We start from the raw sequence: 15,352 nt of genomic DNA, 5'->3' as shown, positions 1-15,352 counted from the left end.
GTAATTAATTTAATACATTTCCAGGAAAAGAATGCAAAGTTAATTGATATGCTTTAATTCTTGTTTTTTTTTAGGATAGGGATAGTATAAAGGTATAAATGTATACATCTGTTTGTGGACGCATGTATACATTTATACAGATATATGTAAATATAAATATTTGTTTTATCAACTTGTCCTACCATTTTGCCACTTTTATTATTATTGATATGTAGCAGTTACCATATGTTTTACTTTATTTATCTGCTTTTATTGTCTTGTGAAGCACTTTGTAACATCTGTTTTGAGAAGTGCTATATAAATAAATTTATTATAATTATTATAATAATAATAATAATTATTATAATAATAATAATAATAATAATAATAATTATTATTATTATTATTATTATTATTTCCATGTCTGCTGATAAATAGATAATAATTAGCAAATAACTCCTTGGAAATGTCTTCAAAAAAAACCCTGATTCATGACATTAGCTACCAGGTTACATTTGTGTAGACAATAAGTCATACAATGGTGAGATTTGTGTCTGATCAGAAGTGTCTTCTATTAGTTTTCCACCTCCGATGAAGAGCAGCGCACAGCCGCTTCGCTATTTTAGCATATAATTAATAATTTATATTTATAATAAAGTATTTTTTGAGGTAAATATTGGGGTAATTTGGCAGTAATTCCAAATAAATTTCAAATACTTGCTAATTACCACCTAATTACTAAGTGTTACTGTAGTGAATTACAATGTTAGCAGCATTAGCTCATCCTCCCTGTTTTCCCACCTCGTCCCTCTGTATTTAATACATGACGATTTTGTAGCCCAGAGGGCCCTGCGAGACAGATGCAACATAAAGTTGTTTGCCCGGGCCTGTGGTTGTTTACATGACTGGGAGCTGTATCCTCCATCAGCACACATCGGCATTCGCAGCCTCGGTTCTCCCACATGGGTCAATTACAGAGAGGGGGATGTGCTGTCACAGCAGGGGCTCCAGGCAAGCTGGGCTTCAGGCGAAGTTTGGAAAAAAAGGAATGGAAATGAAATTTACCGTAAGACAGTGAAACTAGTAGTTGGTCTACTTTTGAGACTACTCTCCCATTCCTCCTCTCCTTTATGTACTAGAGTTGTTTATCTCTAAAATAAATCCCTGGCCAGATCTATCTGTTGGTACTCTGAGTTGTTGTCAGCCCCGCTGTATTTCCTCCAGTTACCAGACCACTCTGTGTACCGTTTGATAACAAAAATAGAACAAAACTTTAATTTTCTGCACGATTGATCTCGACAACGGAGCGCCAGTTCAGCAGTATTTACAGTTCTCAAGCTGTAAAACGGCTGACTTTTGTGTAATGCCTCTAGATCTTCACATCACTTTCAGTGGCTCAGTTTGCGACACTTCTTTCTAGTCTGCCGGTTCGTTGTTTTAGCTACTTTCTTCGTCTTGTGGTCTTTGCACATCAAGTCCGTATTTTTACTATGCATTTTTTTTTTTAATCTGTCATCCTTACACCTTGAGTCAGATTTGTTTTAATATGTAATTTGTTGTGAAAATTCACATTACGAGACAAAACTGAATTAATTATGTAGGTGCCATGGATAGCACTAGTCCAAAACGGGGCTAATGAATGAATGAAATTATGCGATCACCTGCCACAATCTATCTTTTAATTCTTCATCTCTATATTGTTTTATTTCTTTATCATGAAGTGCTTTGTGCTGGGAGACAAAGTGAATGTTCATCATGCCATTTTGGATAAGGACGTTTACACGGACGGTGGCTCTGAGTGGTCAAACAACCCTCTTTTTGCTTTTTTAAAGGGACTATTTGTAACTTTCTGAAATGCTTGTTAACAGCGACACCTGTGGCGTTGAAATCAACGAAAGTCAGCGTCGGGTTCGTGCTTGTGCTCGCTCTACATAGACATGAACGAGCATCGCTCAAAACAGTGAGGCGACACACGTCAGCTAAAAGCACAATATCACTCTATATTTCAGCTGCTTGGCAGTAATGTTAGCTGACCAGACGAAGGTCTCTCCATGAATCAATGCTGATACTCGTGTTGGCTTTTCCTGCCTCAGCGCAGGCTGAGGCAGCGGGGCTCCTCATCGAGTTACGTTATCGCCTCCCGACCGCAGCCGGCAGCCGCAGGGAGACACCGGCACCCGGTCGGTAACGAGACAACAACGTAACTCGTTGCAGAGCGCCGTCACTTCACAAGACATTGAAAACCTCTGTTGGTCTGGAGGAGCTGCAGCATTTATTTCTGCACAAACGTCCACTGTACATTCACTAGATATTCTCAGAGCTAAACTAACTCTTCTGCAGTGTGGAGTGAGCGCGCGTTCACGTCTAGAGGTGGAGCGAGTACACAAGAATGCGCGAGCTGTCTGAGTGAAGGTAAGCAGGCAGAGGAGACGAGACAGCGGCCACACGCGAACGCGCATGTGTCCCGACCCAGTACATTTATACGCTTAAAAAGTTACAAACAGTCCTTTTAAGGGATGCGAAAAAATCGAAATCAAACCTGTTCGGAAAACTTTAAAGACAGTCGGTGTGTTAACGTGATTGACGCGATGAAAGGTCGTATTTATTTTTAAATGTCTGACATTCTGGACGAAATATACGGACTCGGCCTACAGACAACAAAACAGACCAGATCAAGTGAGAGGTAAAGAAAAACCTGTTTTATTTCTCCGTAGGGTCCTTTCCAAGATGTTGTCAGACATTTATAATAACCATCTGAACCTGTCGGCGGCGAAAACAAACACTTTCAGTGGACGTACATTGCTGTAGCAGAATTACACCGGAGGATTACATCGCAGCCCGTTTAGCGGCTGCAGCACTCTCGCTCAGACCAATTTATAAAAGTGTTGTCCCCATTAGTCACTTAGACACAAAAACATGGGAATAAAAGGTTCAGGTTGGAAAATACCAAAGTTTCTCTCTAACCTTTTTACAGATATCGGCTCAGGAGAATCAAAATCAACCGTCTTAGGTGCACATACAGTTTACTCACAGAACAGACTGACACACGTTAACTCATTATACCAGATTATGCAGACGCCTTGCATTACATACAGAACTCCAAATGTAATCTCTTCCCTTTTCATTTCCGCCACCCATCTTCTCACATGCTGACATCACTTTATCGTGTCGTTTCAAAGATCATCAGCAATATTTGAAGGATGACGACCATCCCAGAGCCGTTCTGTCAAAGAACCGACAGAGTGATAAGTTCAAAATCCAGACATCAAACGTCTGTGAGGGATCTGAAACGTACAGAATTCAAAATGCTGCACTTAATAATCTCATTTCCTTGTAGAAAAGCCCACAATCACCTTTTTCTAAGTTTGTTTAATTTAATAAATCAGCTCCCCAGATGTTGGAGCTTCCTATCTATCATATGTGCTGTTTGATGTGCCAGCTGTAAACTCAGAGACAGTGTGGTGTTGATATACCGATTCACATCCACCTTTGAGTCTTCTTCACCTAATTAATGGATTAAGAGGAGTCATTAGACGACACGGGTGACCGGTGAAGGCACTTTACCGTGACCCTGGATCAGAGTAGGCGTGCAAGCCTCAAATCAGCCAGTTAGCCCTGCGAGGAGGACTTTGTTTATGGCACTTAGACTCAGCTCCCACACAGATTGGCACCAACACATAGTAATCATCCCACACACAGTACTGTACCTACTGTACATACTGGAGGGACACACTTATGGACACACTTGCACAGGAAACATTGTGGTGGCAGTTTCAATCTGAGCTTTGTTGTGGATTGTTGTATTTAAACAGCACTAGGTAAGATTATAACTTTATGTAGCAACACATTATATACAATAATGATGCTGCATTATGTAAGAAATAGGGCTGGGACGATGCACATATCTCAAGATTCAATACTATCACGATACTTGGGTGCCGATTTGATACGTATTGCGATTCGATATTACAATTTATTGCGATTTTTGTTACATTTTTTACACTAGACCATGGGAAAAAGTTGAATCATACACTTTTACTTTGGAAAATGTCTAAATCGATACAGTAAAAATGTTTATATGTATGTAATGTAATGTGTAAAAATGCTTAATAGTTTCGGCTCGCTTCGTTTTTTTCTTTTTTTTGACAGATACGGAACGGATATAATGTCATGTTACTCTGACTACAACAATAAAAGCGGTAAATTCTTTCCACCTCCGCTTTGGTGAATCTGCTTTTTCCCACCCCTAGTAATAAATAGACAAAATATAATAAATTTCGAGTCCACCCACATTTTGTAATAATATGCTGCATTTTGTAATAAACGGCTGGAATGCAATATGTAATACATTTCGCCGCGTTTCATAATAAATTGTTACTTATTGCAGTGTTATTATTAACTTTTTTTTTAAAATGAAAATGTAATAATAAATGCCTTATGCACCGACCAAAGTGGATGTCTTCATCTGTACAAGACAGGTCATAGTTTTTTAACAATTAATCTAAATTAATACAAATGTAAATCATGATTAGGACCTGCGGTGCCCCCCCCCCCCCCCCCCCCCCCCCCCCTTGATCTTGGTCTAAATAGCCACATAAAAGCAGTAACACGATCGTCTTTTCATCATCCAAACTCAAGGACTTCATGTCAAAAACTAATTCACTCTTTTATTTCTAGCAAGGTTGACTACTGCAACGGTCTTTTGACAGGCCTCCCCAAAAAGAGCATCGACAAGCTTCAGCTTATTCAACATGCAGCTGCTAGAGTTGAATATAAGTCAATGCTTATAAATCAATACATGGAGTAGGACCACTATACATTACAAACATGTTTACAAATTATCAAATGAATGAATTTTAAATCAACATGATTCACGCTGGAATGCATAAAATAGGCAGTATTGTTATAATGTTATAATGATTTTTATGAATGAAGACATTCATTTTGGTTGGTTATTACGTAATGCATATATGCAACTCCCACAGTTTAGAATAACCACTTCAATATGTAATAAGTTATTACAAAAGGTGTCAGATTATCACATAATGCAGCGTTATTACATAATGCATTGTTACAGATGTCACAAATTGGGGTTTCAATTAGTGCCCCATACCCAGTAAGCGGGACCCCATAGGTTCACTCTTTTTGCACACATCCTGGTGTCAGATACGGTCACCCACAGCAGCTGACAATTTCAACTTCCAGATCAAGATATAAGATGTCCTCTAGATGTCCACTCCGTCCTGAGGGGGAAACTCAGGGCAGATCTCAGTGATGGATCTTTTACCCTCTCACTGCCGATACTTACCACCACCACCACCACCACCACTCCGTAGCATGGACAGCAACGTAACAGCTGATAGTCAGAGCTAAGCAGCCATGAGAAGCTACTGTCAGACGCTGGGAAGACGGGGAGTCTGATGGAGTTTTGACAGTCTCTAGAAGCACATTTATAACATAAATGTCAGTATAGACATAAATACTAAACTGAATCACCGTTGTCTGCTCAGCTGTGATTCTTAGTGCATTACTTCCTCGTTAAGAGCTTATTAAATGACCACAAAAACAATCACAATCTGACAATTCCAACGCAATTAACAGGCTGCTAAGCTATTAACCTTAACTGGTAGTAATACCACTATGTTCTCCCCGTGTTAGCGTGGGTTTTCTCCGGGTGCTCAGGTTTCCTCCCACAGTCCAAAAACATGCACGTTAGGTTAATTGTTGACTCTAAATTGCCTGTAGGAGTGAATGTGAGCGTGAATCTGTCTCTATGTGTCCAGGTTGTACCCCGCCTTCGCCCAATGTCAGCTGGGATTGACTCCAGCCCCCCCGCGAACTGAATAGGATAAGCGGTTACAGATAATGGATGGATGGATGGATGGATGGATGATACTACTAATAATACTACTATTAACATGATGTTTCAAAGACATAATGCTCATGTTCAGCACATGCATACGATATATCACATGGTTTATTTCCATTTCATGTTGTAGTTTGCATGCTTTTCTCTCCTAAGGTATCGCTAGCATTGCTCTTTATTGTGGAAATAAATGACTAAATGACCATTTCTCTCTCTTTCAGGATGCTGCAGATACCAGTACACCCAATGAAATCTTTCTCTCTGCCCTTCTCTATGCTTTTTCTCTCATGCTCAATAATATATACAATCAATTCTGTTTCCCCTAAATGCCCCCGATGATTTCACTTCACCGGATATGCGCTAGTTTTTACCACAATTGTCCATTTTTATACAATGCAATGATTTCTTTTTGTTGTTTTTGTTTCCTGCATATACTACATTAGCCCCTTAATGACTACTTGGGGACATTTTGATTTAGAGATTTGCACCTTTCCAAGTCACCAAGACATGATTGGCCTCGCCCAGTACTAAAGGACGCCATTTCCGACCCCACCGCCGGCCAAGCCCGCTGACCACATTAGAGTGAATACTGATGTACTTTTCCCTCACCCCCGCTTTCCCCCGCTCCTAACAAACACCCCCCATCAAATCGACCCAAACCTCCTCTGTGGAAGTTGATTTGCTAACTCTTGTCTCTTTTACTAACAACAAGCTTCAGAATTCTTCCAATTTGATTCTTTTCATTGGTGAATTTTTCTTTTCCCTTTACCTTTTATGATTTCCAACGACTAACACTGTGTCATTCACGGAATGTGAACCATCTGTTGTTTTCTCTACTTAACTTGCGACTTACATACTAACAAATGTATCCTTTTATTCCTTTTTCTTTTATTTTGTAGATGACCCTTTTAGAAAAAAAATAACTCTACAATTGCTTTCTTTATTTCTTTATTTGGATGTTTTTACTACGTAAGCAATAGGAGAAAAAAAAATACATTTTCTTTTTAAATTATATTTTAATATTAGATTTTGTTTTTTGAAAGGAGAAGGAGAATTTTTTCTTTGCCACTTTTTTGGGGTTGAGGTGTGTTTTCTTGAGTTTAAGGTTTGTCATTATTTTTTTTTCTTTCTCCTCCCCCTGTTTTCTCCTGAAGCACGCAGGCATTGGACACGCTATGGTAAACAAACTGCATTATATGGTAGATATCATTCTAATTGTCTTATACTTTGGTTTGCCCTGGGTTTTCCGTTACCTCTTTCTATTCTGTTTGCTTTACTGAAAGTACAATCCGCCATCAATTCCAAGGTAGCCGAAAAACTCCACCTCTCTGTTTTTCTTTTAGCCCTCTCTCTATATATATGTTATTGCTTTTTATTACCATCCAGTTCCCTCCTTCCTGAAAAGAATTAACGTGTTCATCCAAAGAGGTCTGCCCAAAAAGATAAATTTTAAGATTTGATTTTTTTTTTCTGTTTATTTTCTGCCCCTTTTTATTTGTTATTTTTTTATTTTTTTTACTTCAAACACTATCCGTATGAAGAAATAAAGAATCATAATGCAAGATATTTTCTTAATAATTGAGTATTAGAAAAGTTACCTTTAGTTTTTTTGTTAATCCCTGTTTCCTCCTGGTTTATTTTCTTAGAAGAACCCTATGAAGTGAGCGTACACAGCAGATTTCTCAAGCACACAAATAGCCTACTAGAGCAACTCCAGTGAGAGGAAGTAAAAACAAAAATCAGTTCATTAATTCCCCCAACATTTTAACAACATGAGAGGAAGTGCACTGATGGGACTACCTCGCTGTTGGACCTGTTATAGAGTGACCTGCTATCTCGGCTCGCCATCCTGTGGTTTATGGAGTCATGAAGAGTATTTACAACTCTTGATTTAACGGCCAAAGCCCTCATTGTAAAGTAGGCCTCAAATGAGGGTTAGGATCCCATTAGTGGCCTTGGGCTGATTTATGATCAGGATGAGGCTGATCCCAGACCAGCACCTGAACACACTCCCGCTCTCACACGCACATGTACGCACTTAATAAAGTGTTTTAATGTGGCATTAATCCTCTGATCTCAGGTGCGGAAACTCGAACCAACAGAACTGATGAAAGCTCATGATTGAAAATGAAATTGCACTTTTATTAAGCTGCAAACTGGAGGGGTGGTGGTTTGCAAAAATAACTTGCAGATTAGGGCTGTCAAAATATCTGATAGCGATTAATTGGGTGATTGTCCATAGTTAATCGCAAATGAATAACACTTTTTTATTTTGTTTAAAATGCACCTTAAAGTGAGATTTGTCAAGTATTTAATACTCTTATCAACATGGGAGTGGGCTAATGTGCTCTTGTATGCAAATGCATGTATATATGTATTATTGCAAATCAATTAACAACACAAAACAATGACAGATATTGTCCAGAAACCCTCACAGGTACTGCATTTAGTATAAATATATACTCAAATCATAACATGGCAAACTGCAGCCCAACAGACAACAACAGCTGTCAGTGTACTGACTTGACTATGACTTGCCCCAAACTGCATGTGATTATCATAAAGTGGGCATGTCTGTAAAGGCGAGACTCGTGGGTACCCATAGAACCCATTTTCATTCACACATCTGGAGGTCAGTGGTCAAGGGACCCCTTTGAAAATGGCCATGCCAGTTTTTCCTCGCCAAAAAATTAGCGTAACTTTGAATCGTTATTTAACCTCCTTCACTACAAGCTAGTATGGCATAGTTGGTACCAATGGATTCATTAGGTCTTCTAGTTTCATATGTGACCTGTATCTTCACTTCAAACTGAGCCCACTACAACCCACAAACTGCAAGTCGTGTTAATGCGTTTAATAAATTAGTGGCGTTAAAACCAATTTGCGTTAACGCTTTATCACAATAACTTTGACAGCCCTATTACAGATATTTATGTTTAAAAAACGTAGACTCTCTGACTCAGTCCTTAGTGGGATCTTGTTTTAGTAGCTGATTAATCTTACTTGCTTTCACTGGACCATTTAATCAATAAATGCAGACCATAAAGGGAACTGCCTGGGAGAATCTGAACTGTGTGCGATCGACCCCTCATTAACACTAACACTAACTTATATTTCTTATACTTTTTCTGGCCTCACCCCTTGCATGAAGAGACTTGAAACCCCCCTTCCCAATATTTATTTTGTATTTATTTTTTTAAACAGATTGCATTGAGTATATATGTATATGTATATATCATGGCTAACATATATACATACATATATCAATTGTCCTAATATAATCAATACGGCCATGAAACATGTTAGCCACACCCTCTTGCTGTTTTATTTATTTGATTTTTACTTTATTTTTGTTTACTTTCTATGAGTTTAACTTCAAAATTAACTTACTAAAATGAATAATGACCTCACACCTAATCTTGCTGGAACAAAAAAAAAAGGGAAAAAGTAAAGAGGGGGGAGAGAGATTTTCATTTTCTGGGTGAATAGAGGATTGATGCCCCACGGAATAAATCTTCCCCGATCCATCATAACACATGAGTTGTCTGCGGAAAAGCCGCTCTATCTTAGTGACTCACTCAGTCTCAAATTTGACAAAAGCGATGGAGCAATTTGGAGCTCACATCAGAAAATCCTGTGGTGAAGTTCTAGCGGAGGCATAATGAGAACCGCAATCACGTCTGTCCAATAGCGCGGGGGACATGGATAGTGATAATGTCCCGCCATTGGAATACTAATTGCTTCTATTCACCGAGACAGGGGCGTCCTCTCTCTCCTCTCAATTTTCCCTATTCTTTAAAAAGACCCTCTCATTCCCGTTGATTTCATCTGTGATTGGCGACATTGGTCCCATCCCGTCCCACCTCCAAACTGACCCAGTGGTTGTATCCCCCGCACCCTGTTTGCATGTTCCTATTGGCTAGAACGTCTCCACATCAGCATACTCGCAGGGTGTAAATGCTGCTCTAGCCCAGCACGTGTCCGTCTGTTGTACACGTGTCTAGGTTTTTTTCCCTGTTGCATTCTTGTCCAAACCTTAACATCGAAATCCTCCATTTGTCTGGTGTCGTGGTGCCCTGCAATTACATTTACTCCCCCCCCAACTACTTCCCCATTTTCTGCATCTTGCCAGCTATTTGTTGTTTCCTTTTCTTTAATAGTTGGTCTGTTTGTGTTGTGTCTAATGGCATTCCCCTCCCTCTCCACCTTACCCTCATTCTTCCCGCCATCTTTTCCATTTAAGTGCATGGCTTGTGTGTAACCCCATTTAGCTTGGATGGATTCATTTTGTTTCCTCTTAACCAAAACAAACCCCTTGCACATGAAATAACACATTCAGTCCACATTTGGACCTGGTTTGAGCAATCAAATTTCAGAGGACTTTTAAAGAATCCTCACCTAACCTACCACTAAATTTACTAAAACAGTGTTACTAATCTACTGTTTGAATCAAACCTTTGTTGTAACTGTACTAACAACCATTTTTGTGTCTGACTTTCCCTTACTTACAAAAGTACTAACCGATTTTGTTCACCCTCCAACCCTTTTTAACACTTTATCGGCACACAACTAAAAAAAAACTACCCCCATTTCTATCCCCCATCTCCTTGACAACTGTTGCCAAGACAGCACTCGCCCCAAGCCTCCCAACCCTCCCTCACTTACTAACCTAGATATGTGGCTTAGTTTAAAACTACATATCCCATATTTAGTGTTGGAATAATAAATTACGCCCGGCTAATGCGCGTTGACAAGCTGCCAGACACCTACTGAGGTCCACCGCTGGATGGGAATCGCCTCCTTCCCCTTTCTCTCTTGAACATCCTCCCTTCCTGCGGCTCTGGCTTTGACCTAAGTCAATGGCTGTGATCTATTATGATACGTTATGTGAGCCTTCATATAATGATGTATATTAACTACACAATATAACACATTGTTTCTCCCTGCACAAGATCAAATGTAGTGCCAGGAAGGGTAAGTGATGCATTTCCAAGGTAAGCTCACTGCCTCCTCTCTGCACGGATTATGAAGTTAAATACACGTAGGTGCTGACAGGCATCCGTACACGGTCAGACTTCACTCTGCTGCATAAGATAGACATTACTGACAAAGAAACTACTACTGGAGGTAAAGACTGGATGTGCACAGTGAGAGTGAGTCACAAAAAGCTATTTTTCATTGTAAGTGTTGAAGGTCTGACATGATATGGCTTCGAATACAACAAAGTAATACCTCTTTGTTCCTTTCATATTGGCGACATAAGCTATAACATAAGCTCCGAGACTTGCTTTGATTCTTCTCCTCAACCCCTCAATACCATCTAGGCTCATTCTGATGCACTTCTCTATGGAAGTAGTAGCTGCTGAAAATGAATATAGACTAGAGGAGGAGCAAGGATAGTATGTAGGTAAAGGCCTTGACATATAATTGTGAAAGGGAAGAATGGAAGGAGTGGATCTGGTGTGCGCTGCGTTTGTCAAGGTTGAAAAGAGTAATAAAGTTGGACATCTTGGTTCGGACTACGGAGCTTCCGTGTTGTTGTGTTGTACACTAGAGCAGTGGTGCCCAACCCTGGGGTCTAAAGGGGTGCACCAGGATTTGTCTGCTCTGAGGTCATAACTAGATTTGCTCAAAAGTCTGTTAAAACTAATTAAATATATGTTTTTTTGCTACTTAATAGTCCACATTCTATTCAAACACAGTATTTGTGCACAGTTGCAGATAAAGATCAGGCTACAGTGATATTATTAGTATAATATTATTAGTATTATACGTGTAAAATTAGATTACAGTGGTGGCTGCATAGGATTGTTTCCGATTTGTGTGATCCAAACATTTCCAATAAGTCCAAAATTCAAAATTAATTGAAAAAAAGATAGATGTAATCATTTCCAAAATTCACAACATGTTTTTATAGAACAAAATATTCTGCTTCAATCCATATTTGTTGGCGTTTAGCATTTCACAAACTACATTTTCACTGTGGTCAAAAAACTATTTGCTCTCCCACTTGTACCATAAATTATATTTATTCAACCACAATAACAATAATAATACAACATTTATTTTGGCTTTAACACTATTACAGTATAGTAAATTAATTGAGTTGTTACATTAAAAAAAATAATAGTAATTATTATTATTATTTATCTGCATTTGCATGGCAAATCTGTCAAGACGTCATCACTTTATGTTGATGAAATTGAGTTATATTCATTAAAGAAAGTTGATTTAATAATAAAAAAACAGACTCATTTAATACACTGAATCACCTTATTCAAATTGAAGATTTTGTTTGAGAATTTGTAATTTTTTTAAGGGTGATGACATCAGAAAATATGGGGCTTTTCTTAAATACAAGTAGGGGGGGCTTTCATGGAAAATAGGTTGTGAATCGCTGCACATTGTATATTTTGAATATGTTTGTTCTGCACAACTTGATTGGTTGATGCATTTATTCGCTTTGAGAAAACTCGACCTTGTTCCAGAAAAAAAAAACTGTCATGCAAATTAATTGCACAGATAAAATATCCCCGATGTGTAAAGGCCTTAATCATGTGTAATACAATGCTCACTAGAATAAACATGCTTGTAGTGTATACAGGATCTGGTTAGTGCTATATTCAAGTATAGTGTTCTTGACTTTGTCTGTGCAATAGAAGTGTGGTCAGTGTAATCCCAGTTGGAATCATGTGGACATTTGTTTACTTGATGAGAGGGGCGGGTCTACTTATCGGAGCGTTTAGCTACCAGCAGCCTGCAGTCATGGAGCCAGATACGGTCATTGAGCCAGTAACACGCTCAGCTGATCACACAGCAGGGACCGCACAAGGAGAACCGTTCTGGTTCACCATACACTACATTACAAAAAGTTTGTCTTCTGGAGGTAGTTGGTGGTTCATGAGGAACAAGCACAACGGAGAAAGATTGATTGAATAGAGGGGAGATTGAAATCCTAACAGAAACCATTCCCCCACCACGGGACCATGTCGGCATGTGGATGGGTAAAATAGAATCTCCCCGTGATCTGGATTCAGAGCTGAGTCAATCCTTCCACAGTACATTCATCTGTAAACAGCTCCAGTCTGTGTTTTCTATGATATCTGGGGCACATAGTTCAGCACAGATCAGCCAGCTCTGTTTGGTTTCTGTGTGTACTGGGCTAAAGAACTATTTGAAGAGCGGCTGGGTAAAAACCAAGGGATCCGATAGTGGAAGCAAGTGGGCTTTGAGTGTTGTCTTACTTAGAAAGTCCTATTTTTAGTGGTGGTGGTGTGTTGTTTTAGATACGTATGAAAGGAGGAACCAGGCCCGGTTTTTGTAGTTTAGTTTTTGTCAGTTTTATGAATTTTAATACCTCCAGTAGAATGAAGTTCTCACCGGAAAAAAGAGCAGAAACAGGGTGTGAGATATGTGTTAATTGGCCTGTTATATTTTTGTATTTATCAGCCATTGTTGGATTGTCACAAGTTTCAGGATGGAAACTGTGATCACACAATTACAAAGAATTATTGTCCTGCCATATTGTTGCATGTGATCAGGTCTATTGAAGACATTTTCCCAGCAACAAATAAAGGAACCGCAGTTGTTTTCATGCAGTAAATAATAGGGTAAGCCACCATTCCACGTTAATGAATGCTTTGCTGTGCCTGCCTCGTCTTGGTGACAAGTAAAATATACACAATTACATTTTTTTTTCAAGCTGTGTTTCTCCACGCTGAATGATAACATTCAAAACAAAGGAGAGCGAGCAGCCAAAATATCTCTGGTTGAATCTTAATATTTCACTCCCCCTTCATTTAGACAATAATCCGTTTGCAGAGGTTTTTGAGATAGGGATGCATTCTGGTTTCCTCCTAACTGTTTGGCCTCCAGGCCGGGAGCAGCGGGGTATTTCCACCAGCAACCTGTGATATCATCACCCTCTCCCTCCTCTGGCCAGTGATGCAAGTGCTTGTAATGTTACCCAACAGGAAGAGTGTGCAGTCTGGTTGGAGGAGCGAAGACTAGTTAGCTCTGGTGAATAATTACAGAGGAACCGCAGAGGAAACACTGGGATAATTGTTTTGCTTTTGTTTATTTTGTGACTAACAATGTAGTCATTTTGGATCTCAGTGTTTTTTTTGTTTTTTTTTAATTGCTATTCAGGTCCAACCTTGGATCACACAATGAAGCAGGGAATGTAATATGATTATTCTGGGGGGGGGGGGGGTCGTTTTGTTTTTTATTGTTTTTTTATGACGGATGGATGGATGGATGGATGGATAGATAGATAGATGGATGGATGGATGGATGGATGGAGGGATAGATAGATAGATAGATAGATAGATAGATAGATAGATAGATAGATAGATAGATAGATAGATAGATGGATGGATAGATGGGTACATGGATAGATGGATGATTGATCGGCAAATGGATAGATATATGATAGAAGGATGGATGGATATATAGATGATATATTGATGGATGGATGGATGGATGGATGGATGGACATATGGATATATAGATGATAGAAGGATGGATGGATGGATGGATGGATGGGTAGATAGATGGATAGATAGATGTTGGATGGATGGATGGCGAACGGACAAATGGACGGACGAATGGATGAACAGATAGACACTAAAGATACATATCTATAGAATATACAATATAAGTAATATGTTATATAAGCATAAATTATACATAAACCAGGCTACTACAACTAACATAGGTCATATAAAATATGAACATAGAATAACATATATACTATGTACATCATCAAAGTGCGCAAGTTACAATTGTCTGTTTTAAAATAAAAAGTACATGAGGTAGTAAACTGATTATTGCAGGAGGAAAACAGAGAGGACTGTTGCTGAGACAGGATCTATAAAGCTGAGAGTTCTCTGTTAGACCGAGGTGAGGTGTTGTAGAGAGTCACTGTTTGGGCAGGAAAGATTTCCTGTATCGGTCCTTGTGAGCCATTTAAGTGGTGGAAGCTGGGATGATGGAGATGGCAAAGAGAATGAAAGACAGAGCCAATGTGTTGCTAATCTTGAATTTCTGGGAACGTTCTAGGTGTCTGGCAGCTAGCCAATGTTAGTCCCTCATAGCCCCGGTGAACACATCCAACCCTGAAGATGTACCGTCACCAACCCTCCACTAAATATTCTCCCAAATCCAAAGGGCCTCGCTTGGCCATAATTCCATGTTACAGGTTATATATTAACCCTTTGACTCTCCATCCCACCTCCTTATTTCAACAAGAGTTCATGCCATGGGTAGATGGCTTTGGCCAAAGTCCGTAGCCACGTTTTAAAATGCCCCCCCATCCTTCCTCATTAGCCCCCTGTAAGGTGTCTCTCGTCACTATAGGATAACTGAAGTTGCCCCGCTGAAAGCCGCATCCGAGATCTTCAAAGACGACCCCCAACACACCAGCGCCGTCAACCGCAGATTCTTCACGCCAGACACATCTGGCCGATGCGATCGCTCTTTATCTCCAAGTAGTAACAGCAGACATAA

The 15,352-nt window shown here is 39.4% G+C and overlaps 1 protein-coding gene across 14 annotated transcripts in view; it reads left to right on the top strand.

Annotated features, from left to right (window-relative positions):
- Positions 1–15,352, top strand: part of nrxn2b (neurexin 2b) — a 794,249-nt gene that overhangs the window by 340,273 nt on the left and 438,624 nt on the right. For 10 of the 14 annotated variants that reach the window (XM_037758115.1, XM_037758109.1, XM_037758113.1 and 7 more), the window contains one exon: positions 7,000–7,023. The exons of the other annotated variants lie outside the window; for them this stretch is intronic. In XM_037758115.1, coding sequence (XP_037614043.1) covers positions 7,000–7,023 — 24 coding nt within the window. The remainder of the gene's footprint in view (positions 1–6,999; positions 7,024–15,352) is intronic. 14 annotated transcript variants of the gene reach the window in all.

Source organism: Sebastes umbrosus, chromosome 22 (genome assembly GCF_015220745.1).
Source record: "Sebastes umbrosus isolate fSebUmb1 chromosome 22, fSebUmb1.pri, whole genome shotgun sequence".
Classification (NCBI taxonomy): Eukaryota; Metazoa; Chordata; class Actinopteri; order Perciformes; family Sebastidae; genus Sebastes; species Sebastes umbrosus.
Note: the sequence above shows the minus strand (reverse complement) of the source record. Positions and strands in the feature narration are given on the sequence as shown.